The sequence below is a fragment of the Dermochelys coriacea genome, chromosome 24 (assembly GCF_009764565.3).
Source record: "Dermochelys coriacea isolate rDerCor1 chromosome 24, rDerCor1.pri.v4, whole genome shotgun sequence".
Lineage (NCBI taxonomy): Eukaryota > Metazoa > Chordata > Testudines > Dermochelyidae > Dermochelys > Dermochelys coriacea.
The window spans coordinates 8,390,952-8,417,329 of record NC_050091.1 but is presented as its reverse complement, the minus strand read 5'-3'; the positions used below and the strand labels follow the sequence as shown (position 1 = coordinate 8,417,329).

Sequence of the window (26,378 nt, the reverse complement as noted above, 5' to 3'; positions counted from 1 at the left end):
TTCATGTTCTCTATGTATATAAGTCTCCCCACTGTATTTTCCACTGAATGCATCCGATGAAGTGAGCTGTAGCTCATGAAAGCTTATGCTCAAATAAATTTGTTAGTCTCTAAGGTGCCACAAGGACTCCTTGTTGTTTTTAGAAAGGCAGGGGAAATTCTCTGCCTTTCGCAGATGGCCAGCTCAGCCACCAGTGAAAGAGTTATTACTCGGTGTTTCAGTTCGATATTGGTCAGTTTCACTTTGTTTGTGCTAATGTGCTGCCAGCCTACCTTCAGGTAGCCTGCAAGGAAATTACTTTAGAAAACAAAACAGTGGGAAAATGAGTGTGTTCAAAGTAGGCCAAAAGCCAACTCCTCGCCCTAGCAACTCAGAGATATAGATGTGACACATGTGAACCATTAGTAAATATCCACATTTGTAACCAAGGCAACAAGAAGCCTTGAACATTAAATTCACTACACTGTCTCATAAAAATCTGAAGTTCATAGCACATTCATGGACACTTGCAGCCTTTGACCATTCATTACAAGTGCCTTTTGCCTGTTTATTTTCACAACATTTCTCTCTGCACCAAGGAGAGACTCAAAATCATATTCTAGGTTTATTTTTAATCAACTTCTTATGATTTTATAGCATCAGGCTCGCACTTGTAGAGCTTTGCAAAACTTAAGAATAATGCTCAGCACAAGTTTTCTGCCCAACGAACACAACTCATCATGATCGTGAAAAATAATTTAAGTGATCTTTGTAAAACATATAAAGCTAGACATGCCTGGTTTCATTTAAAAGACACTTTCACTTCTCAGGAATCCTTCCTGCAAGGCTCTCACAACATTTAGAACTATGCTCTACCTAATCGAGGTATCCAAGTCATCTTACTTGATACCCCTAGAGGTACTTCTAACATCTTCTTCCCAATTAGACTGTTCTTCAGGGAAGTGGCCATCTGACCATTATTATTTGTATTATGGTAGTGGCCTAGAGGCTCCAACCAAGTGTATGGCATAGCCCCAAGGGAATCCCCAATTTACAGATGGGGAACAGAGGCACAGAGCAGCTGAATGACCTGCCCAGGGTCACACGGACACTAGCAGAACAAAACGGAGTTCTCCTGCCATGCCCCTCTCCTGGACCATAACACCAAGGCACACTTCCTCCCTTTCCTTACTGTTCATATAACCTTTATTGTTGTACTAGCTCCATGTTATGTTTATGATGCAATGCAAAACTAATGTACTTTTATTTTTTAAAGGGGACAGGGAACCAGATCATGGATGCTAGGACAGCAAGGTGGGGGAAAAGGGAGAGAATATTTACAACTGATAAAAAAGCAGGTTTTAGATTCAGAATACTTCTAGAACAGTGGTTCTTAACCTGGGGTGCATGCACCCCCCAGGGGTGCGAGACATGCCAGATTTTTTTAGAAGGCAAATAATCAAACACAAAATTAAGCACAGGCACGTAAATACAACTACTTTGTTTCATCAAACCTATGTATTTATTAACATTATAAATTTTTTAACCATTATTGTAATATACAAACAAAAAATATATCTAGGTTTAAAGAACTGACCTACTTCAACGATTTTTCATAAGGGGTGCAAGAACATATTTTGAGAACCAAAGGGATGCAGGCTGCAGTAAAGGTTAAGAACCACTGTTCTAGAGGATCAGCTTTTATATAAAGTGCAGAGAGATCTGTATTTACACAACTCTCTAGCACCACTTCTTAAAATATTGCTAATGCTGCTTAAGACACTGATATCAATGCCTACATATTTAGTTTCAAACTGGTATCACTCCAAAGCTCTGAGCTACTTTGCCATCCCAAGCTGAAATGTTTCTAACCAGCTGCAGAGAAACTGGCATTTAAAAGCTCTTGTTTTCAATACTTATTCTTGGCAGCCAGCCTAGATTCTTAACTATTATTCAATTAGCAGTTTTCTACTTAAAATGTTTACTTTACTAGTTGAACCAGCATAATCATTCTGTTTATGTGCAGCAAACAGAATTAGGAGCAGAGTCTGTGAGGACCCAAGAACCATCAACTCATAATAAATTCATAATAAGAGCTTGGGCAGGTCTGTGGTTAACAAAAAATTTCCATTTAGATTAGATGGTTTTAATTTACTGAACTAGAATGAAAAATCAGAATCCTTTTGCTCTCTGGCTTTTAAAATCTTGGGGGTGGCAGGAGGAGGAGGGACAGGCGCGACGGAGTAAATGAGCCATACAAAAAGATTACTTCGCTGCTATTCTCCATGACAAAGATTCTAGGAGGAATTTCAGTTGGATCTCTCTTTTACACAGCCTAACAAAGTGCAGCACTGTCCATCACAAGAGCTCTCTCATTATGTCACATGATACTGCAGACAAAATACTGCTTAGTAACTTTAGACAAAGCCCAAGTTATTCTTTTATTAAAACATACTGTCGTTCCAAAAAAAAGACCCTGTATGAACTTATCTCTGAAAGAAGTAGCTATGTTCTTAGTGATTTATGTCCATATCTCTCCCCTTAAAAAAAAAAATCACTGCTAAGTTTGAAGTATCACAATTCAGTTGTGCGATATAGATGGATTATTTATTACTTGTATTACAATGGGGCCCAGGATTCATAGGATCCCATCGTACTAGCCGCTGTACAAACTCAGAACAAAAAGAAAGTCCTTCTCTCAGAGAGCTTAGTGGAAATCAGGAGTGAGGTACACTGGAAGGGCTGGGAGTTTAGAGAGCAGACTGGAATGGAAGAGGGTTGCAGAGGGTCAGGATTGTGGGACACCAGAAGAGCTAACGTGGAAGATCAGAACTTTAATCCCAGTGGATGCTGCAAACTCAAAACAGCAGAGCATTGGCTGAGCTGTGTTGGGACCCTGGACTGGCAAAATCAAGAGAACTGGCACAGCTGTTGAGAGATGGAGTCCATTTATTTACCTGCTCAGAGGGGAGCTGTATGGATTAATGTATGTACAGTGTTTTCGAAGTACAAAGATGATATATAAATGATAAGTAGAAATATCAGGAGGTGCTGAAAATGAGGACTGTCTGCACAGCATTGTCAGCCCCCTCTCTTCGAGCACAGAACGCAGATCACCAAAAGCTGAGCCCTACCATTGCCTCCTATACCAAAATATTGTAGAGTAGCAGGCTGGACCTGCAGGACATCAGCTATGGAACTGGTTAATGTAGCACTAGCATTGATACTATTCACAAAGTATTCGCCAGCTCTAGCGACACGGAAGTTCACAAGGAAACTGATGCAGGTATGTTTACATACTGTCAGGGAAGCATTTTTTACTTTAGCAACAAACCCCATTCTAAGGGCACTCAGGAGAATGTTCTGCAACTTTACAGTAAATCCTATTAGACTTATGGCGGGGATTTGAGAAAACAAAACTTGTTTTCTTTATTTAAACAAAGCCAAGAAATAAAACTCATCAGCAGATGAGACGACTTCCTTCACTTTTAAATTTAAACTTCCCACCTCCCAAAAAAATATAGAGCCTTAACTGGGGTCAATAAGAGACAAGCCCCGAATGAGCCACAAGACAGGCTAGCTGCCTGTCTCGTGGCTCATTCGGGGCCTGACTCTTATTGAAATTTAATCAACTGACATGAGACGTGCTGGTTTCCGCTTGCAAACAGTAATTGCTGTCTGCAACACAATACTAAACCCTTGTACAATAGGCTAGAAATTCCTAAGAAACAGAGTCATAACTTTCATTCCAGTCAGCTCTGGCCAGAACCTTTTGTGCAGACCGGTTTTACCAACAGAATTGCCCAAATCCACCTTGTTGCTACTCAGGGAAAACTGTTTGGTGACGTGATCTTACTCCCTCAGTTAACTCAACACATTCACTGAGTCAGCAAGCAACAGCCTCTCTTTACCCTGCCCCAGAATGGTGACATCATTCCAATAGCTGTCAGCACAGCAACTCTTCTCCCAGATATGGCACAAGCAGATCTCCCTGTACAAAGGTTGCAAAGCCAGAAAAGACTGCAAGACACGCATCCCTTAAGTTTCAACTGAGAAAAAGAGGGGGGTCCTTAAAAAAAATTAGACCTAAATTGTGATGTGGAGTTTCTGAGAACCATTGCCATGGCTGAATAAGCAAGCATGGTTTCCAAATGGTGTTCAATATAGACTGAAATGATCTTGTCAGCAAATAGGGTGATGCAAAAGAAACGGATTTCTTTCCATTATCAACAATGCGCTCTGGTGCTAACAAAACTGCCAGGATCATTTTCCAGCCCAGGCATAAAATTTACTTGCCAACTCTTTATGACAATATATAATTTTTCTGTCAAAGACAGTTTCTCATCCTCAGCAAGTAGAATTTTACAAGGCTGATTTATAGGTGCTGTAGACCCTGGACAATTTGCCCATCAGTAAATCATCATTTGGCACCGAGAACTGGTTAGTAGGTTCAGAGTTTGTAGAGGGTGCATCACATTGCTTCCTGGCCCCGCCTTGGCACCTCCATTTCCAGCAGGGATAAAGGGGAAGGGGGGAATTCTGGACATGACATAAAGGAAGAAAAAGAGACAACACAGATGCAAACTCAAGTGACAGAAGGACAGTGATGACCATGACAAAGGAAAGGAGTGGGGGAAAGAAGAGTCCCCTCAAGCAAAAGGAGCAGAGAATCCATCTCTGGTGCATGGAACGCTGTTCGAGAGAATTTTTGTAGCCAGTACCCAATGGAAAACTCCAACAGAGACATACATTGTGAAGAGGTAGATAACAGCAACACCTCTGAAATTGTAGGGCATCTGTATTGTATGGCTTCTTCGATGGGAAGACTGTAGGAATCCTTCATGTTACAGGATGTTCTCAGACATCTCATAGGTTGCATGTGCCCAGCAATGGCATTTCAGACTATTTTCTATGAATGGAGCACTGGACAATATTCCATTGTCTTCTGTTTCTGCTTCTGAATCAAGTTACAGCAAGTTATCATGTGTCCAGGTCTCAAGTTCCTCAGGTGGAAAATTAAGGTTGCTAAGTAACTGTAACCAGTGTCCTCATATAGACAGCACTGGATGCTCACTTGAGCTGGTGACCAGGCAAACCTAGAGTCCCCGTGGTGGTGAAAGGATCAGAAATACCTTGATAGCGAAAGCTGAGGAAAAAAGTCCAGGAACAGAAAAGACGACATCAACTCAGTCTGTTCCCTGAGCCAGAAGGATTCAAAGTGACAATGCTATCCATTTCACTCTTGCAGCTTTTTACTACAAAAGTCCATGCACTCGTTGAAGGGAAACTAATACAGGATAAAACATATACCATTAAAACTTTTCATGAGGTTCAGTTTTGACTGTACAACCTAGTAAGAATTAAAAAGAAACACAAGCAAGAGCACTTGAAATAATGCACCTCATGTATGGTTATTACTGAGGTTATGCAGCATGAGGTGACAACTTGAACAAGAAGATCTTAACTGAAAGAGTTGTATGCGGGTAATAAAATGCTACAGTCTCAGATAGCAGCACATGAAAGGCTAAATTCATCCCTGGTATAATTCCACTGCCTTCAACAGGAGCTGCATGTACTACATCAGAGCTCAAACTTGCCCGAAGTGAAACAATCAGGCATCTTCAAATGAACACTTGAAAGCAAGTCTTTCCCACAAGGGAGAGCCAGTTCTGATTAAACAGCAAAGAGGCATGAGGAAGTCACAGTGCTGGAAAATTCCCAACCTTCTAGTTTAGAAGGCACCTCAAAACCGTTTGCATGACTGTTCAACATCATTGGAAAGAATATTTTAATAATATCAAATATTTTAAAGAACCAAACCTCCTAAAATCTTTTTTGGGGGGATGAAGTGCAGAGGAAGACAGAGGGAACAAAGATCTAGTTACAGGATTTCTTGATGACTCTGACACTTGATTAACAGGGTATGTGGTTTATATTCCAGGGAGCAAAAGGACCCATCTGCTTTCCATCATGGCTCCATAGCCCTATTTGACATGCTCACAAGATACCATGGCATTCATCTATAAGGAACATTAGGGGGCGGAGACTTGCACTTAAGATGAGGAACAGGAAGTGCTTTAGTATCCCAAGACAGACAGAAATGGTGATTTATTACAGCGCTGTAAAGAAACCCAATTGTCTCACCATAAAAATCAAGGTAACCCTTATCTCACATAACCACCACCCTATACCGGAAACCTACTGACTGCTATGCCTACCTACATGTCTCCAGCTTTCATCCAGACCACACCACACGATCCACTGTCTATAGCCAAGCTCTATGATACAACCGCATTTGCTCCAACTCCTCAGACAGAGACAAACACCTACAAGATCTCTATCAAGCGTTCTTACAACTACAAGACCCACCTGCTGAAGTGAAGAAACAGATTGACAGAGCCAGAAGAGTACCCAGAACTTACCTACTACAGGAGAGGTAGAAAGAAAAACAAAAAGAACATAGAAACAAAGAAAATAACAGAACGGCACTAGCCATCACCTTCAGCCCCCAACTAAAACCTCTCCAACGCATCATCAAGGATCTACAACCTATCCTGAAGGACGACCCATCACTCTCACAGATCTTGGGAAACAGGCCAGTCCTTGCTTACAGACAGCCCCCCAACCTGAAGCAAATACTCACCAGCAATCACACACCACACAACAGAACCACTAACCCAGGAACCTCTCCTTGCAACAAAGCCCGTTGCCAACTCTGTCCACATATCTATTCAGGGGACACCATCATAGGGCCTAATCACATCAGCCATGCTATCAGAGGCTCGTTCACCTGCGCATCTACCAATGTGATATATGCCATCATGTGCCAGCAATGCCCCTCTGCCATGTACATTGGTCAAACTGGACAGTCTCTACGTAAAAGAATGAATGGACACAAATCAGATGTCAAGAATTATAACATTCAAAAACCAATTGGAGAACACTTCAATCTCTTTGGTCACTCGATTACAGACCTAAAAGTTGCAATTCTTCAAGAAAAAAAACTTCAAAAACAGACTCCAAGGAGAGACTGCTGAATTGGAATTAATTTGTAAACTGGATACAATTAACTTAGGCTTGAATAGAGACTGGGAGAGGATGGGTCATTACACAAAGTAAAACTATTGCCCCATGTTTATTCCCTCCCCACCCCACACTGTTCCTCAGACGTTTTTGTCAACTGCTGGAAATGGCCCACCTTGATCATCACTACAAAAGATCCCCCCGTCCCCCCGCCGCGCTCTCCTGCTGGTAATAGCTCACCTTAAGTGATCACTCTCCTTACAGTGTGTATGGTAACACCCATTGTTGCATGTTCTCTATGTATATAAATCTCCCCACTGTATTTTCCACTGAATGCATCTGATGAAGTGAGCTATAGCTCACAAAAGTTATGCTCAAATAAATATATGTTAGTCTATAAGGTGCCACAAGTACTCCTTTTCTTTTTGCGAATACAGACTAACATGGCTACTACTCTGAAACTTATCTCTAGTGTTACTGTGCTAACTCCTACATGCTTGTTTACCAGTCGGGTTGTAGCACCATGCCTCCGAGCTCCAGAAGTGTTCTCTACTCCAGTATCTCATTCAACCCGCACTAGCCAGACCACTGAACCATGCTGGCACCAGACTGCTTGGCAACTGATCGGATTGTACTAACATCCCACCCGATTATGTTCTAAAAGGAATGCATTTAAAATAAAAAAGTATTAATGCCTGCTTTAAACCGGACTATCTTAATCCAGAACTGAAGGTACTGACAAAGGCTTGAGTGAACCAGAAGCAGTAGGAACATGCATCTCATTTAAGGGTCCATAAACAAGGATGGCGGGGCAATAATAATCTTTAAATTATAGATTCATCCTTACTCAAACCACAAGACAACATTAATTAGCCCAATGTTTCAGTTCTTCCTGATTCCTACAGGCTTTTTGCTAGTGCTGAAGTTAGTTAGTTCCCATTGTTTTTAGTTTAAATATTCTCCTAGACCAGATTAGAGCTAATGGAATGATTTACTTTTCTCAAAAATCTGGCGCTCCACTCCATCCCCCCAATGCCTGGCATCTCCTGAACTGCGGTTCTGAATTTGTCTTTCTTAAATGCAAGCATGTCAGATATATTTGTAAAGTCAGATGTAAGTTTATAGCGCTACAGAAGTGTTCTGATAATAGTATAGGACAACTGGTGAAAGTTTAATACTTTATCCCTGGCCTGGTCACATCTGAAGTTTTTACAGGTTTAAAAACGAGGCAAATCTGAATATTTAATAAATGTCCCTGACAGGATGATGCCAGTGTAGGACCAGATGTTTGGATGAGGGCATCATCAATAAGATCAGAGTTGAAGGAAAGCTTAGTCATGATCCTTGCCAGTAACCCACTTTCTTAATCTTAATCCCAAAACAAGTTTTCATTTTATTATCAAATTCCGCAATCTCTAAAAAGAAAGAATTTTGAGGAGTCAGAAAAAGGCAGAGAAACTTTCTCCTGGGGCATGATTAAAGTATATTTCTTATGGTTCATAACCAAGTTAAATGAGGTCAGCAAGGTCTGAAGTGGAGAGTGTCATGATATTGGTGGAGACTTTGCTGCCTGCCTCTGCTGCTCATCCACCTGGTCAGTGATTGGAGGCACTTAGTACTGATCAAATTATCCTAACCAAACCTTAAGAATAGCAGCAATTCACTGGGGCAGTTAGAGCCTCTGGGCCCAATACTCATTGATGCTAATGCCATATGCTGTTCTAGTGGCACAAAGAGACGGGAAAAAAAAACACTGAGATCCCCCTGCACAGGGACCCTGCACCTAGCATACGTTGAGAATCTAGTTGGAGTGCACTGCACTACGGCTATTCTCAGCTTCCCAGGAGCCATGAAACGCACAGCATAAGTTAGAGCATACTTGCACCCGCAGGGCAGGGCTCTGCATGGCCCCAGAATACGGGGTGGGGGTGGGGCGGAATGATGAAAAAAGGTTTAGAGACACCTTAGCCCCCACACGCCACACTGTTCCAAGGGCAAAGATGGAGTGACTGAGAATTACTTAGCATTAAATAGCTGCCTCTTAAGACTATCTGACAGTCTGCAGAAGAGTTTGTTTTCACAGGAGTTTAGCTGTTTTAACACAAGACAATGTTTCTAGGAATTTAAACAGCAAACAGAGGATCTTAACCAGCCTCTTGAATGCTCTGAAGCTGGGAAAGTTTTTAAAAGAGCCTGGATAGCTGAGGCCTCCTCCACTGCCATATACCATTTAAAAGGCTTGCGAGGCCTCTGGTCCAAAATATGTTTTAAACATTGCCAAGAGAAACTCTTCTCAGTGCAGCTTTACATAAATTATAGATAAAAGCTTCAGTTTCCATTATGTGAGCAGCTGCAGCCAGTATGAGCTAAGGAGACCTCCACGTGTCCTGCTTTCTGTCAGCCAGCTGTTTTCTACCAAACAGTGAACTGTCAGGGACATGAAACATTCACTTACTCTACCCACGTGGTGCCTTCCCCTTGGCTCATGACATGCAAATTCGCAGGGTTGGGAAAACAGGACATTTTTAACTACTAATCGGCCAGGCTGTGTTCAGCTGACAATTAATACTTCACGTTTCTCTTTCTAGAAGGCTCACAAAAAAGCTTTCACAAGTTCTATACATAGCACTGCATAACAGAGGGGATGGGGATAATTAGCAAAGGATGTCGGCTAAACTCCCTGCTGTTACAGAAACAACCACACAATCTTTAGTGTCTAGACAGAGCAGAGAGCAACTTGGTTGTCTGTTATTCAGAGGAGACCTTGAAAAACAGGCATACACCCAGAGAAAGCTGCATGGAATTAAATTTATCTGTCTTGGAAAGACCAAGGGCTGAGTCAGCCCTGCTGTGATTTGAACCTGTGGAGTAATGTATAGGTGTAACAAGCCTAATTCTCTGCCAGCTAAACCATCCCTTTTGGTTAGATGATTCACTACCCCAAGAGAGTATTTCAACTGTTTGAGCTAAAACAGAGGAAGTGATGCATTGCTTCTCTCCAATTTGTTGAACACAGCTCACAGATCTGCACTCTTAACACCTCAATTCCCTGTCCCTTCGCCCTCTAACACTGTAGCACTGGAAATAAGACTTGCACTACTCATTACCTTGGTTTCCGAAAGAACATGTGGAGAAAACATCAAGGTCATTTGAAAGCAATGTAATAAACCTCAGATTACCAGATTTTTCCTTTTCTTTCCCTCCCTCCCTCAAAAACCAAGGGTACAGCTTTATCCTTTTGTTCTGAAAAACTATCTGCCAGACCTGTGAAATGGATGTAGGGGAGTCTAGATTCCTTTTGTAAGAAATATAGCTCAAGCTAAAGCATCAGAAATAAACACAGTATATGGCAAACAGATAAAGCACTCTGTAGACGCAACAATATGATTGCAAAGGCTATACAAAATCCATGTCTACATGTATAACTTTTTTACACTTAAAAATAACCAGTGTCATCCAGCTAGTCATAAGGCCTGTGAGAGCCATTCAGGTCTGGAAGAAGTATGACATGGAAAAATGTACATGTGCATGCAAGTTTGATTTAGTCCTTATTTAATGCTGCTTAGGATTAAACTGCATTAACACTAGACACTGCAAATTGGCATTGCCTCACAAACAGCCTAACCCTTCCAGCATAACACAGTTTGGGTTCCCTCTGCTTTACGGCTGGGAGGAAAAGGAGGACCGATTAAAAGGTCTCATTACAACAGGCAATTTGTGGAAGAAGAAAGTCAGCCAATATAAAAATGCCATGGCTCTCTTCTCAAAACCAAGGGCATTTGCATCAGACATTCATTTTGGACAGTGAATGGGGACTAGACCTCGTGGAGTTGTCTGGGCTTATCTGCACAGAGGCAGTTTTGTTTTGCACAGGATTATTTTTGAATACCTCGATGGAATCGTCCTCAGAGTTGACTATGAAGGGCAGCCACTTTGTGCTGAAATCGGGGGCCTTCCCTTCTCCTGCCTGACGCATTCAGCTACAGGTGAATTCCCACCAATCTTGGATATTAACAACCCTCTGTTCTGAATCTCTCTGCAACTCCTTCCTTGATGCAAATGACAGAGACAGGGAACGAAAGTTCAGCAGAGGCTTGAAATATTCATTCTGTGCTTTGCATCAAGGCTGCAATTTCACACCAATGTTCCTCCCAGGATGAGCTCCCAGGGTAACCAATAGCAAGCCCTAATGCACCAGTTCAAAACAAAAACTCCAGCTGTATTTTACAGATGTGCTGATCATATTTATTAACCAATTTATCAGAGAAAAGACTGATCATTGAGAGACTCATTCATATGAACAATGGTCATGAGACCATCTACAGTGGCTATAACTAATGGGCGCAAAGCATTTCTGTATATTTTTGCTAAATTTACAGGGGACTTCCTTCCTTTACAGGAGCATGCCCAGCTAGGGCTCAGAGCTGGGGAATAGGAGCCTGGGTTCTATTCTTAACTCTAGCACTAAATCACTATATAACTTAGCTACCTACTTAGATGTGCCCATTCTTGTTGAATTGGAACATCTCAAACAATAAGAAGTTTATCTTTCCAAGAATCTTGTAAGGTAGGAAACAGTAGTCTCCCTTTGTACAGACAGCAAGATGAAGATGAAGATTAAATGGTGATATAGGAAATCTGTGGTTTAGAAACTGAACCCAGAGCTCTTGAATCCCAGTCCACTACCTTAACCATAAGGTCGCCCTTCCTTTCCTAGTTTCCCCATCAGTAAAGTGGGGGAACAATACTCACCTATCTTTGTAAAGGCACCTGTAGGACCCTCAGAGAAAAGGCATTAGAGAAGTGCAAAGTATTTTCTTTTATTACAGTAGAGAATTCCTGCAAGAATGGGCTCTACGTTTTCCAGCCATGGCTACAGCACATAATGCCACTTTTCTTGGGGAAAAAAATAAATGAAATTTACATCATTTGCACTGGTTAATATAAAAATCTCTAGCAGAGAAAGAGTTATGAGATGAGGCCCAAAGGCACATATCCTGTGTGGACACACGCTTCACATTCAGGTTGCATTTTAAAGAGACTCCAACATTACCTCATCCTCGCTCTCGACTTTGGGATTGCTGGCGGTCCGTTTCAAATTGCTGCTCAGGCTGATGCTAGCTGTGGCGTCCGATTTGGACCGCTGGTGAGTCCTTTTGGAAGGTGACAACCCCATGTCAGGCACTGGGTTCAGAGACGGCAGCTCCCTCTTTTTGTGAGCTGGCTTCAACTCATCAGAGAGGATGAGCTTCCGCAGCTTGGTCCCACGGGAGTGTCGCTGAGTTGAGATGTGCATGTCCGAGGAGTAGGCACCCAGCAGCAGAGCACACTGGAGGGAAAAGTTGATGCTTTGCCGACAGCGGTGCACAATGTAGGGTTTGATAGCATCGCCAACATCTTCATCCATATGGATGTACATGTTTAGAAGCTGTGGCAGGTAGAAGTCCACATCCTCGTTCCTAAAGCAAAACAACCTATTTCCAATATAAGCTTGTACCCCCGGCTCCTTTGAATTGTACAAGTATGAAATGGCCATGGAGATATCAAAGAGTTTGGATTCAAAGAGCCGGAGCAGCCAGGACTGCTTAGCCGAGTTGTTCTTTTGCCGCCTCCGGGCACTTTTCACTGTGTTGGCCATGGTCTCGTCCTCCTCCTGGATCCTGGAAGGCGAGCTGGGTGGGTCGTCCAAGCATTTGATTTCACAGCCATCTCTGATGTCTCCGTTGGCTAGTTCCAGGTTGGTCCGTGGAGCACTCTCCGTTTCGTTGCCATCATCTGATTTAGCCACGCTGTCTGAGGAGACCCCATGCATCAGCTTGACTTTCTCCAGGACCTCTTCACAGGCTTTCTTCGCCACCTCAGGGTCGATAACCGCCAACTCCCCAACGCCTTCTCTGATGACGCTGAGAGGAGTCCCTCCATTTCCCTGAAGCACTGGGCCGGATGACTGATCCAACGCTGTCCCAGGGGCTGCGTCTACAATAGCGTCACCCATAGCAGTGGCAGGTCTGCACGCTTCAAAGCTGAAATGAAAGCAACGTGAAAGATAGTCAATAGCACCATTTTGGGAAGGGGAGAGAGATCATCTGCCTATTAACCTGCTGCAGAGCCTACTAGGTGCATGTGATACACTCTTTTTGGGATGTACCTCAGAAGATATTTAAAGTTGAGACAATCTGGTGTGAACATTTTTTGACTAGGGTCTTATCTGCATAGGAATGGCATGCACATTGGTGCAACAACAATAGGGAAAACCTCTAGTATACGCACAATTTACAGCAATGAGGCTTATCTTGAAGTAGATCACATTTGGCCTTTAGACTACTTCTCAAGGCCCTTTCTACTCAGCCCTGATTTGCAAAAAGCAAAAGAAAATAACCAGGAAACTCTTTATACCTCCCACTAAAGGAATTTTGCAAGGTTATGTAGCCATTAATGGGATTATGGCTTTATACGCCCAGCTGGGTGTATCCAATGCGCTTTGTTCATAACTAGAATGTAATAAATCCCTCCCGTCTCGGCTTTTATCATTTTAATTTCCCCTTGTGACAGATTAATATGTAGCGCTTACCTAGCACTTTGAAAGTTAAGTCGCTTGACACTCCTGGGAGGTAGGTAAGTGTTATCCCTTTATTACATTGAGAAATAGAGACTACGTGACATGCAAGAACTACAATTAGAACAAGAATTCCTGCTCTAAGCCCTATACTCAGATGTCTGGGCTATGCCCCGCCCCCTACAATTCATACTCATTTTTAATATTACCTTTTCTTCTTTTTTTTTTTTAAATAAAGCTAAAACCAAACAGCTGGAAATACTTCCTACTTTTGTCATCTCAATCGTAACTGCAACATATCCTATTATGGTCAACCAGAAATAAGGAAACCCAGTGCCAAGTGGAAATATCTTTTTTTAAACTGACATTCCTCTCAATAAAACTTTGTTATTGCAGTTCTGACCACTTTTCTTTCCTTGATTTTCTGTACAAGAAGATAGCTCACAATCACCATACAACACCACCACCTTTTTCAAATGCATAAGTATTTCAGTAGGATTCGTATTTCCCGCCCTCTCACAGTCACTTCCAAACCCAGTAGAATTATTTGCTGTGGACAGAGATCACTGAACTGAACTGATCACTGAAGTTTTCAGCCTATCCATTCCCAATCTGACCCCAACTCCATATTTACAGCCTACAAAATCCTTACTGGCAGGGCACATGGTCTAGGACAAGAGACTTCTCTGCTAATTTAATTACTTGGTTTATGTATTTATTTCTAAGAGTGAATACCATGTTTATCTGCTAATCCATGGCATAAACCACTTGCGGGCAACCAATCACATGGTTACTTCCACATGCTGCCAGAAGATCTATTCTTCTTTTTCCCCACCCACCTTTAAGAAAAAAGCCATTGCTATTTGTAGAGTCAGAAAATAATCCTGAAACAAATTAATGATAGCGCCTTAAGTTAGTTTTCATAAGGCAGATTCTTTACTGTAACTGTCCAACCAAAGCTCAACATCTAAGGCAGAGGTAGTCTATTTTTTGTCAAGGCCCAAATTTCTTGGTCAAGATATAGTCAAGGTCCAGATTCCAGAGAAAATAATAATAATAAAAAACTATAATGATAATAGTACGTAAATAAAAAGATTTTGGGGGTCTGTTCAAAAGGATATAGAGGTCTGGATTTTCCCAATTATAAGGGATGAAAGAGAGATCCAGTGCTGCGCCATTAGCATCAGGAGAATCCTTTCAACTTTCTGTACCTCCATTTCTCCATCTGTGTAATGGGAATATCTATTCCCATCCCATGGCTGTTGGGAAGATTTTCTATCTAAGGTACTTATTAGGTCCCCTTGTATCTGAGTTCAGTCTCACAGTCTGCATTTATCCTCAACACCCGTAAGATAGAGAAGAACTTGTCTTCTCATTTTACAGATAGGGAACTGAGGTACAGAGAAGCTAAGTGACCCCTTAAAGTCACAGAGGAAGTCTGGGGCAGAGCAGGGACTTGAATGCAAGTCTCCAAGTCCTAGACTAGTACCCTAACCACTGGACCATCCTCGTCTCATTTACATTCCTATCTTATTGTCCTCAGCTTGCCATGATGAGAGAGGAGGAATGAATTAATCAGCAAAAATATCCAAGAGTTTCTTTTCAAATACTGGAATTGAATACGAGTAATATAGGGATGCTTAGCCATTAACTTCTCTATTTCTGTAAAATGAAGATTTTCTCTTCTAACCGAAGAACTGCTTTAGTTCTAACTTCTGGGTAAATGAAGTCTGACCAAACCTCAGCAAGGTCCTATCAATCTTTCTATCATTTGAAGAGATGCAACTACATCTTTCACCCTTCTGCACAGAAATAACATACATAGCATTTGTAAGTTACTTTTCCTTTGTGTGTCCCATTTCCTTTGGTGCCAACCCCACATGCTTTGAACATTTGTGGTAATTAGATCCTAACCAACCGGAAAAAACACGAGAAAGTTATTTTCCCTCCTTAATTAGCTCTGCTTTGCCCCATGAAAACTCAACGCTACCAATACATGGACAAGGGAGAGTTCTTCCTCTATATTTCAACAAAGGACTATGACTGTAGTACAAAAGCAGGTACAGAGTATTGCAATTTGCCTACAACTGGGGGAAGCCATTCCAGAGGATCTCTGCAAGCTGGAATCCTTAAAATGTTAACATCAAGCCAACTGGAATGACAAACACCGACTAATAAAAAAAATTAACTATGGCATTTGTTAAAGCCCAACCCTAGATCGTCAGTCACACGCCGAGCACAAAAGTACCTTTTATACTATGCTAACCAGTCATCCCTGACTAATATAACAATCTAACATACAATCACAGAGGGCTTTTATAGTCCCAGACTCTCGGGGGGGGGGGGGGGGTTTGATGCAGAGAAATGCTTTTGACAAGTTCCTTGTTAGGTTGCAGATGGAAAATATTATAGGGATCCAATTAAACTACTGTTTTCTCACTCGCTTATTTTAAACTTAAGTACATGAACGCTAGGAAGGAAGCATGGCCATGGGGTTAAGTCTATGGATGGAGACTGAAGATCTGAGTTTAGTTCCCAGCTGTGTGTGAACCTGAGCAAATCACTTCAATTCCCTGTGTTTCAGTCCCCCTCCATCTCCCTCCCCCAATGCCCAAAAATCTGTCTTGTCTATTAGAGTAAAATACACCATCTAGCAACAGGTTCAGATAAGAAAGCAACTCCATGGTCTGATTTCTACAACCTTTCAGCAGCGCCTCCTTCCCCAAACCATAAGATGGTCCCTGGTTAAAGGGTCATAAAAGTGGGAGGTGTGCATTCTCAGTGGGCCCTATTAGAAATAGAAATGTTTAAGATTTTCTCTTCAATTTATTCAAACTGCCCAGAACACCTGTGTCATGTTCCAGAATCATTAGAGACAAGAAAACAATCACACTTAAATGCTGAGCTATAAAACCCCCTTAAAGCTTCCATGACTTGGGCTACTGCACCCCCTCTGTCATCTAGAACAGCTTTATACATGCAGTCTAGATTCCCATCAAGGCACATGGGGGTTTCCACCACTGTGTAAATCTCAAAATGCAGCAGCTGCAAAGCCCAGAAGAATTCCCCAAATCCTTTATCACCCCCACATACCCCAAAAGCCTTCTCTTTGGGAAGCAATGCTTGCTCAGGAACAACGCAACAAGAGGCACTGCTTATAAGTGGTGCTAAATCAGCAACAAAAGGAGAAAGATGGCGAGAGACTTGCAATCGCTCGGTGGATTCAGCTGGGATTAGAGAGCCATCAGAACCAAATGCAACACACGGGCCTACTGGGTCCGCTCCCCATGGCAGTTCTAGCACTGGAACCAGTGCAGGGCATTTCTTTAGTTCTTAGAACTATGGTTTAAAGCCAGGATTGTCTAACTTCTTTCACTATCTCCCTAACACAATCTAGATCAACCATCCCTCACCTGGTTTATTCAGTGATTTTTCGAGTCAGTTTGGAGAAAGCCAAAGAAACATCTCCCTCTCTAAAAGCTCTAAAATATCCCAACTAGGAAATGCATTGTCTGCCTTCATTCCTCCTCTATATTTTTCTGTGGTTCTCAACAGTTGGTTAAACATATTACAATGTGCTATTTACCTCTGTTTGCAGCTCTGAGACCTTAGTTTAGCTCCTCCATTCTAAATCACTGTGCTCATTACGATAACACACAATGAAGCAATATAATCTAGAAAGCAGCCTGAGCTGAATTCTTGTGGTTCCTACTTCATCCACAATTTCGACCGGGTGGAACTCCACAGAAATCAGCGATTTAACACAAAAGAAAGGAAAGTGCCCAATGAATATAGAATTTCATACATGAAGCTGTGAAGAGTTAAAGCTCTTGAAGTGCATTGTTTTTTGTGACTCCTTGTAAGCGCTTAGGGAGACCTAATGGAACAGTGTTGGCATTTTAAAAAAATGTCCCAGTCCTGCCTGCCTTGAATAAAGACTATTAGCACTGTAGCATTAGAACTGGCAAGCAAACAGGAATACTGGATGGCGAGTCAATAAGACATCTGGTCTCTATTACACTATGTTGCTTTTTGTTTTCCTCAGCATTCATGATTTACTGCATCTCATTCCAGCTCCAGATATTTTTCAGAACACACTAATCAGGATCGGGGGGGAGGAATAAAGCAATTTCAATATATACTGAATCAAGACTTCATTTTCAACTCCGCTTCCACTATACAGACTCTCTGCATTGCCACTGCACTTTTCAGTGGATCATGAAGTGCTTTGCAAATATTAACCCTTGCAACTTTCCCCCTGAAGAGGCTATTCTTGCTTTTAAAAAGTGGGAAACTGAGGCACAGAGGGACAGTGACTAGACCAAGATCACATAGGGAGGCTGTAGCAGAATGCTATAAACAGCATTTAAACAAAGACCATGATAAATTATTCTCATCTGAGAATGTATCCTCCTCCATCTAGGATAAAATTCCTTTAGTAGGAGAAAAATTCTTCTCTCGGCATCAACACAGATGGATTGCCATCCATTTTCACACCTGGCTGAACTGGATTAAACCTGAACACGATATACATGTCTCATCCATTCAAAAGCCAGACATGCTCAAGGGACAAATTGTGCCCTTAAGGCTGCACCCTGTTCTATAAAAAAACATTTTCTGTGCTTTTTTCCCCCCCACAAACTGTACTCACAAAAAATGTAACTTGGCAGAATTCGATTTTTATCCTTTCATAATTTCAAAGGATAATATTGATGTTTATTTTTAAGCATTTTTTTCCTTACTTTTATCAATTTAAAATTTCACAAAAGTGAGTTTTAAGCATTTTTTTCTCCAATTTTTATTTATTTAAATGTTCACAATTGTGGGAAATTATGAGTGGTCAGACAATTACTTAATAACAGTAGATGCCGAGATTCAAAAAGTCACAGCTTTATAATTGTTAAAGCATAAAATGACATCACATATCAAATAATACAAAGTAAATATCCTTAAATCAAACTCTCAAAGTTCTCAAGCAGCATTTTACCTACTCTGCCTAGCTGTCAATCTCTCTCATCATCGACGGAAATATTTTTTCCATCAGTTTCAGTGCGTACAATTAAATCAACACTTATTGAATTGGGGTTCCAATAAAAATCTAACCTTCTAAGCCTAAGAATAAATTTAAATAATAAATAGCAGAGGGAGAGCAAGATTAAGAGGCACAAGGAGGAGAGGAGATGTTTTTCAGTTGAGATTTTGTGTGAGATGGGAAGTCAGCGAGGCGGAGAGATGAAGGGAGGCTATTCTGGGGACCAGGAGACGCACAGAGGAAAGGCTTTCCACACCAAAGGTGGTAGTGTGAATGGGCAGAGGAAGCTAGTATTAAGAGTCTTGATCCTGCCTCTGGCCCTGAACCAGCAAAGCACTTAAGTACAGGCTTAATTTATCAAACTCTTTGGCCACTAGGTTCCAGGCAGCCACCTCCTCGTTTCTGTATCTGACCTACATCCCAACTGGTGTTACAATATGGGGTCCTACCCAGAGCGTGACCCATGCTATGACAGTGTAAGGTCCAGGCTAGACGCTGAAATGAGGAGCATGGCTACCTGGAACTAGTTGCATTGTGTGAATTCCCAAGTTTGTTCCTTACTTCTATAAATCCGCAGAAAAGAAGGACAGACTCTCCCACAATACCCAGTGCAGCACAGTTTGCTGTGGTGCTAAGAACCATGGGATGTGCCCATGAGAGAGAGGTAGAGCCAGTAATGACACCCAAGAGTCCTGAGTCCCAGTCTCCTGCTCTAACTACTAGCCTGCACCCCAGGGAGTACGATATAAAAACATATGACAGGAAAAGTAAAGGATGGACTGTCAATGAGTACTCAGGGACTCCTTAATATAGGAATCGTAGTTGATGTGTCCTTCTGAGCCTTTGTGGTCTGCCACATCAAGGTCAAAGGAAACCTATAGTTGATAGATCTGTGGACACCATGTAAAATTAATCCAGCTATTTTCCCACTGAATCAATAGGGTCACCACACACATGCATCAAAGCAGTACACCAAAACTCTAATGCATCTGCCCAGTAGCTGCTTTTCTCAATCAATAATTGCGCACGGGTTTTATGTTCTATTGTAGGAGCCAGACAGAGTATCGGCTAAAGAGACTGCTCACCAGTGGCTTGATCCCACTTAGATACTCAGCATCAGGTACCTCATTTCAGCACAAGCACAGTGGCTGGTTTTGCAAGTTGGCACTAATATTGCACTACGTGGACCTCAGATCAGGACAGAGCTCCAAATAGTTTGACAAGTGGGCTGAAGTTTCTGCTACAGTCTGACCTCATAAAAATGCTCGGGTTAGAAGCATTTGACATCTCTTCACGGTTCTGCAAGGTTTCATTTTATGCTGGATTTGATTCAGCCAACTCTGCATTACTTAAATAGTAACAAGTCTGGGGCTCATGCAACCAGGACAAGGTGTTACTCCTAAATTTGGATTAAAACGGATCCACTCTGCAGGGTATGCCGCAAGGAATAATGACAAATGATCTCAAAGACTTATAGAAATGACTAAGAAATTGCTGATCCACAATCACATGAGTTTACTAGCAGTAAACTCCTTGCACAAGGACCTCGGCACCCAAAATCTCTGTTAATAGCAAACTACTAATGCTTTGTCCTTCTGTAGCACTTTTCAGAGGACTGAGGCACTTTATTCATTTAGCTTCCCTACCCCACTCTGAAGGAAAGATCCCATGCTGGAGTGGAGAAACAGAGGCAACTTGGCCAAGATCACAAAGGAAGCCACATCTCGTGACTCACAGATCTGTACCATAAAACCATCCTTCCTTCATTCCCTCTCCATGAGTTATAACTTGCAATGGAAAACAATTAAATCCAGTGACTTATTTTTAAAATTAATTTTTCCATAATAAAAAAATGTTGTGGTCTGATTTTCAGAGGTACTGCACTACCCCAGCTCTCACAGTGGTCAACGAGAGCTGCAGGGGCTCAACTCCTTTAGAAATGGGACCTTAATGTCCAGACTAAGCAAAATTATGAACAAGTCAGATCATCTCACAAGGCAGAGTTTGAGACCCACCATAAACATATTTAACTGCAGCAGCAACTCTATCAACTTGCTACTCTCAAAAACACTTCAACAATAATTTGCTCTTCTCTAGCTCCTTCATCTCCAAGTACTTTGCAAACATTAATCACCAACCTCTTTTTAAACAGAGATAAATCAAAGCCTGGTCTACCCAAAGTTAGGTTGACCCAGCTATATTGCTATGGGGTATGAAAAATCCACAGCCCTGAGCAACTGTCACTAATAACTCTAGGGTACACTGTGCTACGTCAATGGAAGAATACCACCTCTCGGGGAGGTGGATTACCTACACTGACGGGAGAACCCTTCCTGTCGGCATAACTAGTGTCTACACTGCAACTGTGCTGCTGTAGCTTTTCAAGTGTAGACAAGCCCTAAGGTACAGTGGTGTAATCTGGTCTGGCAATTCCCATCTAGAGCAGCAGCCTGTCTCCAACAATGATCAGTACCAAGCGTTTCAGAGGAAGAAACCCTGCAGCAGGCAGTTATGGGCTAAATTTCCTGTAAGCTGTGCGGCTGCATGGCAGCCTTCTTAGCACCACACAGGTGCTTAGGGAACCCGCCCGGGGACTTGCTGCAGCCGGGGTGCGCCCAGCCCCAACTCAGCTGCAACCAGGAGACCCTGGCCCAGCACTGCCACCACGCCCCTCCCCCAGCCCAAACATAGCCACAGCCCAGACCTGCCAGGGGAGAGGCACCTATCCTGTGACCCCAGCCCCAGAGCTGCTGCGGTGGGGAAAGGCATCTCTTCCCCCAGCCCAGGTGCTGCTGCGGGGAGTCCTCTCTCCACGCCATAGCCCTGGAGCACCCTCCTGCACCCCAACCCCCTCATCCCCGGTCCCACCCCAGAGCTCGCACCCCCAGCCAGAGCCCTCACACCCCTGCACTCCAAACCTCTGCCCCAGCCCTGAGCCCCCTCCCACACTCCGAACCCCTCGGCCCCACCCCCACCACATGAATTTTGCTATGTGCACCAATATGAAGGTGATGTGTCACACATCATTTCCATATTGGTGCACATTCAGCCTGCCCCAAAGGGAGTTTCCTCCTCGCCCCCCAACAGTTAGAAGATTGTTTTTGCCCTGAAGCTTGAAGTTTATATCCCTTCCAAAGCTCTTGCATGTGTATATATATTTACTATTTTAACAAGAATATCCTGAGTTATCAATATTTGAACTAAGAGGTGAAGTGACTTGCCCAGAGTTAGTCCAAGAGCTGGGAAGAGAACTCAGTGGATCAAGCTCCCAGTCCCCTGATCTGACTGTTATAATGCCTCTGACAGGAATGGCTCATCTTTAGCTGTTCCAAACATAGAGACCCAAATTTAGTAGCAATCTAAGGAGCACAGGACTGGAGTTTCTACTAAACTTCGGATTTCCAGAAGAGAAGTCAGTCTTATTACTGGAGTTTTCTATCTCCACCAAGTGGAAGCTGCAGTCTTAGGCCCTGACCCTGCAGTTGGATCCACACCGGTAGATCCCTTGCACTCACGTGAACCACTGACTTCAATCATCATTACTAGATGTGGACCACAGTTAGCACAGAGGGCAATATAAATATAGCACATTGCCCAGCTCATAAAGACAGAGTAGGTGAAATCTCTCAGCTTTCCTAAACATTAACAAAACCATTAAGACAAGAGAGCAGAATGACCTGAGAAGGGGTTGGGAGTAAGAATTCCCAGGTCCCGTTCCCAGTTCTGCAACTGACTTGCTCTGTGACTTTGGGCAAATTATTTCACCCAGCTGTTCCTCAAATTTTACTGTGTGTAGAACGCTTTTGAGATCCTCAGACCGAAGCTGCCATGAGAGTGCAAAGTATTACCTATGTCTAGATACCAGAAGATGAATGAATGGATAGGGCAATACATATTGACCATTTGACTGTAACGCCTACAGAACTATCAACTTGGAGCATCTTCTGTAGGAACAGGTCAGAAGAGCATAAGAACAGTCATACTGGGTCAGACCAAAGGTCCATCTAACCCAGTATCCTGTCTTCTGACAGTGACCAATGTCAGGTGCCCCAGAGGGAATGAACAGAGGTAATCAGGTGATATCAGGTCTGCTGATATATTGTCTACCATGAAAATCTAATGTTAATAAAAATTGCCTCTGGGAAGGCCACTTGCCTAGCATATCAAATAATTTTTAAAATCCTTAAGTAGTTCTTTCAGGCATTTACAAAGCGCAGGGAGGACAAGATGGCTCAATGGATTGGTAATGGGCTACAAAACCCTCCACATCTAAGCTGTTCAAATTCAGCCCTGGTCATTAATGATTGAGAGATGTTATCTGAGGGCCGACAGAATGAGCTGGGGGGAGAGGAGGTCTCAGTCCAGTTCCTAAAAATCTATTATCATATCAGAAGACCCAGCACTACAAGGATTTGCAGCAGATAAGTCAATGACTGACAGGAATACAGGACTGTCAGGGCTGACAAGTCATTATAATGGTTAATGTTGAGATCAGGATTAAAGCAAAGCATAGGAGATACTTGTATTGCTGCTGTCCATACTGTACCTGTTAAAGGGATATTCACAGGACTTTGGTCTCTGTGCACCAAATCAATCCAGCATCTTTCACTAGCACCACCATCTCATAATCATAGAATATCAGGGTTGAAGGGACCTCAGGAGGTCATGTAGTCCAACCCCCTGCTCAAAGCAGGACCAGTCCTCAATTTTTGCCCCAGATCCCTAAATTGCCCCCTCAAGGATTGAACTCACAACCCTGGGTTTAGCAGGCCAATGCTCAAACTACTGAGCCCTGTTTCTCTCTCTCTCTCTCTCTCTCTCACACACACACACACACACAAAATATATTTCTCAGAGATTATGAAGTGTTTAAAACAGAAGGTCTGATTGCTTGGGGATAACGAATTATGAAACTACAACCCATCAATCTGTGGCATACCTGGTGCAATCATATCCAACACGGCAGCTTCTCCCTCCTTGAATGCATGCACACAAATATGATCGAGCTATTCATCTTTGACAATGCGGACTCAAGTGGATTCCCAGAGATGATTCTAATCAGCTGTTTGAAGGAGGGGAGAAAAAATGATGCTACTCAGGCATAAAAAGATTCCCTTGTAACTGAAATAGACCAAACAAGCCCTGGTTGCTGTTTGGCTGCATTCGATAATAATCCATAGCTGTTTGAATAATAAATACCAACACGTGCAAGTCTGCAGCCCAGTTGAAACCACGGCCCCTGGAAAACCAGTTTCGTCCATCCCCCAGTACTCCCAGGGCAGAATCCCTCCTCCCCAGCTTTACAAGACAATTAAGGCTCCATCCAACCCTTTAAGTTTTCTCTTTTTCAAAAGAAGGTGAAATTTGGCTGCTGCAGCAAAAGACTGGTTACAAATCACATCAGAAAAAGGCAGGGCTAACCACATCACAGAGAACAAACTCTTCTGGAGTTCATAGGTCTGGGGGCAAGGGGGCAGAATTTATTCAAAGCAATAGCTAGAAATGCCAACACAAGAATCACCACAGCCTCCCCCTCCCCGCAACTGAAAGGAAATTAAAGAGACACCAGAACAATTCCTGTCTCCAGTCCCAGCTTTGGGGAATTTCTTTTTGCCCTGGGCTGTTACTGTCAGTGGCATTTACTGGGGGAGAGACGGAAAAGACTTAACACCAGCTATGCCACCGCAAGGAATTACAAGCCCGTTCACTGAGTGGGAAGAAGGGGGGTAACCACACGAAGTGGGGGCCACCCCAGAAAAGAGAAGGATAAAATTCTTTGAAAACAGAGGTGGTTACACAAGGGCAGAGAAATTCAATCACTAGAAAAGAATCCCAGAGAGGCTGCCTAGATAGAGGGAGGAAACTATAACTCCACAGGAGGCAGTGCAGGAACCGGAGAATACCCCAGGAAGGGGAGTAAATGGGGTGGTGGGGGGGGGACAGGAGGGGCTAGTTATGAGGAAATCCCAACAAGGGACAGCTAAACATAAGGGGCCTGGATGGCAGCCCTAGCAATGGGGAGAATAGGAGAGATTTCACTACGGGAGGAGGAGGCAGGGGGGCTCTGTTAGGAGCAAACTGGGGGAAAGGCTTCAGGATGTCCTAGCTGGGGAGGGGGGCAGCACAGAGACTTCAAGAGCGGCAACAACCTTGGAGGGAAGGCCGCGGGAAGACACGAACATGGGGGGGGGAAGGGGGGCGTTTTAGTGACCCCGATGGAATGGGTCCCACTGGGCAGGGGGGAAGATGGAGGACCTATACGGGGGACTCAAAGAGAGGGGGCCAGGGGATGATGAGGGGCTCGAAGGGGGGGTTGGGGGGGCTGAAGAGGGGGCTGTAGGGTGAACTGGAGGGGGGACACCGAGTGAGAAGGGGCGAGCAGGCTGGGGAATGAAGGGGGACCCTGGCGGGTGGGGACGGGGGGACGCGAGAGGAGTCTGGAAAGGGGATAAGGGGGAAGTGGAGGGAGAAAGGGGGAGGGGACCCAGAGAGGGGGGAGGGGAAAGTGGGGGGGGGCAGGGGAATGCTGTGAGGAGTGGGGAGCCCTGGGGGGGGCCCCTCAGGATGTGCGGGGGGGTGAGGGGGAAGCGCGGGGGGGGGGCCGCGAGGGGTCCCCAGTGGGGGAGCCCGGGGGGGGGGAGGGGAAGAACTCTCCTCCCCCCGCCGCGGAGCCCGCCCTGTCGCTCACCTGCCGGCGGGGGACGCGGCTCCCTCCCCGGCCGGGACCCGCCGGCAGCAGCCGCCGCAGCCTCCGCACAGCAGCAGGCCCCAGCTCCGGGGCTGCCCGCCGCGCCGCCTGAGGGGCCTTCACACACACACCCCCCCCCCACAGGGACGGGCAGAGGCGCCCCAAAAATTACCAAGCCCCAGAGTCCCCTTCCCGCCCGCTCACGAGGGACCCCCCCTACCCTCCTCCTCGCGGGGGGGGGTGCTAGGACGCAAGGACCCCGGACACCCATAGAAACCTATGCGCTCTGCAGGGGTGGCTACTTCATTGCCTGATCAGAAAGGGGCCCAGGCGAGTCTATGGCTCAGGCAGGCTGCAGCTGGGGCAGTAGGAGGGGGACTGGGGGCGTTGCAGAAGGGAAACAAACTGCATGTGACATAAACGCAGCATAGATGCGTCCCCGTCTCCCTGGGCTTTGCAGGGACTCAGAGTGGAGTTGTGGCCAAAGAAAGAAAGAAAATTGTGCAAGTTTGGGCACGTTTCAATATTGCACTTAAAAAAAAAATCCATTTCTTCAGCAGCCAGAAACTTTGCAATGTTAGTTGGGGGGGGGGGGTTTACCCACAGTTTTTCAGAAGGGTTTGGTCACGGTACATGGAACAGGTTCCCCTCCCACCCCTTGTATTTTTGTTGTTGTTTGCTCCACTTTTGTAACTGAGGGTGACTGTGGGATTAGAAACTCTACACTTTTTAGTATTTGTAATCTTTTTTCAAGGGGGCATAATTTTGGTTTTTCATTAACCGTACATTTTGCAGGTTTTTTGTTGGGATGTATTTTTGGTAGCTAAAGCCTTGATCCTGCAAAGACTTGCGCAGTACTTCGCTCTAGGCATTGTGTGTAATAATAATAATAATACTTGTTATCTAGTACTATTCATCAATAGACCTAAATGTGTTGTACAGATGAGAGCTGTATCATTTCCTCCACTTTAAAGAGCAGGAAAATGAGGGGAAGTGATTTGCCCCAGGCCACCTGGCACACCCCAGAATAAAATCCACATTTCCCAACCCCAGTTCAGCACTCTAGCCACTAGGCCACACTGCTTGGTGCTGTAATACTC

The 26,378-nt window shown here is 43.8% G+C and overlaps 1 protein-coding gene across 4 annotated transcripts in view; it reads right to left on the bottom strand.

Moving 5' to 3' along the window:
* Nucleotides 1-25,523, bottom strand: part of PI4KB (phosphatidylinositol 4-kinase beta) — a 59,061-nt gene extending 33,538 nt beyond the window's left edge. Inside the window, exons 1-3 of one of the 4 annotated variants that reach the window (XM_038382779.2) lie at nt 25,279-25,523; nt 23,530-23,652; nt 12,056-13,025 (exon numbers count right to left, since the gene is read on the bottom strand). In XM_038382779.2, coding sequence (XP_038238707.1) covers nt 12,056-12,997 — 942 coding nt within the window. In that variant the 5' untranslated portion in view covers nt 12,998-13,025; nt 23,530-23,652; nt 25,279-25,523. Of the gene's footprint in view, nt 1-12,055; nt 13,026-23,529; nt 23,682-25,278 lie in introns of all 4 variants that reach the window. The other 3 variants (XM_038382777.2, XM_043501752.1, XM_038382781.2) reach the window with 3 other exon arrangements.
* Nucleotides 25,524-26,378: the final 855 nt, after the last annotated feature.